Source organism: Gavialis gangeticus, unplaced genomic scaffold (genome assembly GCF_001723915.1).
Source record: "Gavialis gangeticus isolate Ggan-Ray unplaced genomic scaffold, GavGan_comp1, whole genome shotgun sequence".
Taxonomy (NCBI): domain Eukaryota; kingdom Metazoa; phylum Chordata; order Crocodylia; family Gavialidae; genus Gavialis; species Gavialis gangeticus.
Genome location: NW_017729033.1, coordinates 61,732,935 through 61,737,707, shown reverse-complemented (window position 1 = coordinate 61,737,707; position 4,773 = coordinate 61,732,935). Strand labels below are relative to the sequence as shown.

Here is a 4,773-nt window from a genome sequence, read left to right as displayed (position 1 = left end):
AGTTTGTGTACACATAGTCAAGCCCTTACCTTTCTCTGAAAGTGCAAAGTTTCATGAAGTTAAATGAATAAAAGGATATCAAACAACAAGAATGCACCTTTTGTAGATAATGATTAAATCGAGGCTTCCTACCCAGTGATTTAAATAGATTTGATTTAAATCAAATCCACCGTGCAGTGAACTGTGTCAACATTTTTCATTTTCCAGGTACACTTTTGAACTGTTCCAGGAAGTTTTAAACTGACATGGTTGTAAGCCTGTCTGCTTCAGGATTAAACTGCATTTAAACCAATTTAAGGGCTCCCCTCAGTATGTAGTATGGGTTAAATTCTCTCATGGGAATGAAAAAAAGTAGGAGACAGCATTTAAATTCTGTTTTGTGTCAGGAAAAAGGAAGTGGAGGTTATCTCACTATGCCCATGACATGAGATGGGAAAAGCAATCCTCTAAAAACAAACTAGTTTCAAAACCTACATGAATCTCAGCACGTTTGCAGAAGTCAGACAGTCACTTCCCAGATCCACGGAATAAACAGACAGGACAACCAAGTCTTATATATTTATATGAACACTAGCCAATTGCCTGTCAAGACTGATGGTGGGGTGGGGGCGGGGGGCTGGGATGGAGTTCCACCCCCTAACGCCCCATGCTGCCGCTGTTCTGCTTCTTGCAGGGACCAGGCCACCCCCTGTCTGGTCCTCAGCGTGGCTTCAGAATCATGGCAGCGCTCCCCTATACTTGGAGCACTCTGACTGGCTGTTCCCGTTAGTCGATCAGCGTGTGAATACAGCGTTACAGACAGACTTAGGCTTTTCTAATATTAGAATACTAGCCAACTGCCTGTCAAGAATGACTGGTGGGGGTGGAGAGCCGGCCGGCTTCCCTTCCCCGCCAACCCCGCTCCATCCCCCATGTCCCCCGCCATCATAGCGGCAGGCTGCCTTCCGTCAGAACACTTCTTTGCACTCTGTCTGGCTGTTTGTCAGCCAATCACAGCACAAATAAAGCATTACAGACAGACAGCCAGATTTAGGCTTTTATAATATTAGAATACTGGAAGACAGAACCACTGAAACTTCCAGCTAAAATGCGAGGTCAGTGAACATAAGAGCGCTAGACAATCTGGCATTCCTTTATATGTAGCAAAACATTAAAGGGGAAGTGAAATACATCAGTGGCCCTATTTACTTGAATTTAAAATTTGAATTTCAGTGGAATGAACAAACAAATTTAAATGAATAATTAAAATACTCTTCATAAATCTATAATCCAAAAAAGGTAAGTGCTTTACCAATATAATTGACCAAAAATGGCATAATGTATCTTGGAGAGTATTTTTATGATTCTCTCTCTAAATTTTACATTTTCTACATGCAAAAAAGCTATTCCTTACCTGTAAGGTTGTACTTTACCTCCTTCCACTCCATATTCTAGAGCTTTGTTCACTACTTCTTCATTTTCCTCTTTGTAAATTGAACAAGTGCAATAGACAATGGCTTGCACTTTATTAACTATAAACAGTAAAAAAAAATCCCAAATTACCATTTTTGGAATAAAGAAAGCAAATTAAAAAAACTAGAGCTAGAGATGTACAACTTTTATGAAAATAATTGGGAATTTACCAGATATCTGTTGATGGAACATTGAACAATAAGTTAATATTCAGAGACTGCTTAAAATTGTAAAAGTGACACAGAAAAATATATTATGTCATTTTTTCCATCTCTCCATCACAATGTGGGACAGTTTTACAGTACATTTTTAGTAGTTTGTCCAGCTTGTTTTTATTTTTCAACCAACAGAGTTACTTGCATCTCTAAATCTACTTGCCAAGAAATTTATGGCTATACAAGGATAAATCTTTTAATTTCACCCTATTGCATACAGTAATATCCATATATGCCTAACTAAATAGTTACTTTTGTGTCAAATATTTGCAAAGTGAAAAGTGATTCAAGGACTGTGTCTTGAGCTGTATTCACTCAGCTCAGAAGGGGGGCTTTTTATTTATGCTATGGGAAGGGAATGGAACAAAGACAATTCACCTTTAAACCTTCTCCAATCCTGCAGCCACAATGAAAGGCAACAGGCCAGCTCCCTACATGACAACTGTGGCCTCAAAGCCGTTCTACTGTAGGCTAGCAGCCAGCGTTCTTGCAGCTGATGATTAGTGGGACACAGGCAACTCTTGTCCATGTCTCGTGTAATGGGACTAGTAGGGGTGGCAATAAAAAGTAATGGTACGATGGCCCTGTGTCACATTGAGAAATCATGGGATAGCATAAGTAGTTTAAGTAGGTGCCAGGACTTGGGCCTTTGTTTTTGCTTTCTTCACTAGCCAAATTATACACAGTTAGTCCTTTTAATTTTTCTTTCCACTTTTGATCATCTTTGTTTTTCTTCTACAAACTGCCTCTAATTTGTATTCTAGTAATGTGATACCTGGAACTGAACTCTGTATTCCAAATACGTCTCATGTGATACAGAAAGGATCATCATCAGGAAAGAACTTAGCATCTCTCATACACATATTCAGAGTAGGAGATTGAGAGAGTAAGTTCGATGTGTGTTATTTGAGGAATTCAGTAGACATTTGCCACTGAACATTTAGTGTATACTGGGGTTTTTCACTGTATTAAATTTTGGTCCAATTTTTGCAAACTTGAAAGCAAGCAGACTTACACTGCATAGCATGCACTAACTCCTTAAATTGCTGCTCAGCGAGAACACCAAGTTTATCTTCAGCTACAGATCCTTGGAAAAGGTCTTTAAACAATCCTGCATCTAAATGTAGAAAGACATTAGTAAATAGCATTAGTCAAGTTTATTTTTACATGTGAAGCTTGTATCTGTATTTTAAAATCCATTCCAATTTGCAGAAAATTCCCTATGAAGAGATCTTGTTGCTGTTAAGTGTAGTGAAGTGCAAGGCCTCAGACCACGAGATGTCTATATGATTATTTATTCCCTTCCAATCAGTTATCTAGTTTACATGTGAATGCAACTTCCTGTATTATTTCCATAGTCACCAAGATCATTACCCCAGCTAATAATCACAGTTAAAAGACTCCCATCCCACAATACGGTCATTACTGAGTTAACAGAAAAGTACTCAAGTTTTTTTTAATGAAATAAGTCTGTATCCGCTTTCCCCATTTCTCCTTGCTGCACGAGCCAGCCTTAATCAATGGGTGCTTACAGATGTACCTCCCCACCCAAAAAACAAAAAACCCAGTGCTTTATTTTAACTTGGTGCATTCCCACATGGAGCCCCACATGCATGCCCAGAAGAGGCAACACGTTACTTCAACCTGGCTTGCCTGATGTCTATAAAAGACCAAGTGCTTTAGTGGGGCTTTTTTGGCACCCGATCTTTTTTTTTTTTTTACAGACACTGCAGAGCCGGGCTGAAATAACATGCTGCTGCTTCCAGTAAAGCACAGGTTTTGGGGTTCTGTATTTTTTTTAACGTCTGCAAGCAGTCTTTGTTTCTGCTCAGAGGAGATATAAAATTTTAAGCCATATAACTTTTTAACTCTAAATTGTATTAAAGTTTCAATTTCTTATTCCCTTGCAATTAGAAGAATTAGAGTTTTACTGAGTTATCACTTATAAACCGAATGGGGAATTATATAGGACTCCACTAAGCACTGCTGTTAATCTACCCATATGTCTATGTAGTGTGACAGAGTTGCTGCTGAGAGACGAGACAACTTGAAAACTATCAGCAGCTGCCTCCTTCAGCAGCATTTCACACATCTCTCAGACATCTAGAGTTTATTTTTGTCACAATCTCATAACTCATCGAATAAGAACTATCTTTCTGTATTAACCATCTAGTAAACTAAAATATCCCCAAAATACAGATTATGTTTAGGCACAGCGTTGTTCACAAATATTTTCTGTAATTTTCTATGATTATTATCCTAATAGCTCCTTGTTTCACTTAACAGTTGTATCTTCATCTTCTGTCTTCAGAATCACATTTCTTCTTATACTATGGGTGCTGACAGACATGGCGGGGGGGAGGGGGGGGACCAAGCATTTTACCAGAAGAAGCAGTGTGTTACTTTAACCTGGCTCTGCAGCATCTGTATAGATCGGGTGCTTCAGTGGGGCTTTTGCGTGTTTTTATCTAAAGTCAATTCAACCAGCTATTACGTGAAACTGCCAAAAAAGCTACACTAAAGCACCCAATTTATACAGAAGTTAGGAGAGCCAGGTGCAAATAATGCAATGCCTTTTCTGGGAACGTGCTGGGCTTGGTTTTGGAGCATGCCGACTTTGAAGTAAAGCACCATTTTTTGGATTTTTTTCCCCATACACAAGCAGCCTACCTGTTTTTTCACATCTGCAAGCAGCCTACCAGCCACTGATGATGTCACAAAAGCAGATTATTAACTCATAAATACAGTAGCAGATAGACACTTAAAATAATTGCCAAATTTTATGTCTAAACAAAAATCAAACATTTCTACAATTAGGGATAAACTCTGAGCCAAGAGAAAAACAGCTCTACAGAAAAGAAGGTACTGGTATATGAGAGTACTAGAGATACACTTTATAGATGGTTTATTTAACCAACATGCATTACAGCCAAACACCACTGTTGCTGAAAATGGAATGTTTGTAATTGCAGATTAAACGATACTACAATTATCCAAAATTCAATTTACCTAAAAATTCAAAAATAACTTGAAAATTTAGAATTTTCTAAAAAAACTCAACTTGTTAGAAATTCCAATACTCTTAATTTTCAGATATTTCCACTAC

At 38.2% G+C, this 4,773-nt stretch overlaps 1 protein-coding gene across 1 annotated transcript in view; it reads right to left on the bottom strand.

The window, feature by feature from the left end:
- NSUN7 (NOP2/Sun RNA methyltransferase family member 7) overlaps positions 1 to 4,773 on the bottom strand; it is a 64,858-nt gene that overhangs the window by 14,222 nt on the left and 45,863 nt on the right. Inside the window, exons 9-10 of the mRNA XM_019526023.1 lie at positions 2,683 to 2,784; positions 1,394 to 1,511 (exon numbers count right to left, since the gene is read on the bottom strand). Of these exons, the coding sequence (XP_019381568.1) occupies positions 1,394 to 1,511; positions 2,683 to 2,784 (220 nt within the window). The remainder of the gene's footprint in view (positions 1 to 1,393; positions 1,512 to 2,682; positions 2,785 to 4,773) is intronic.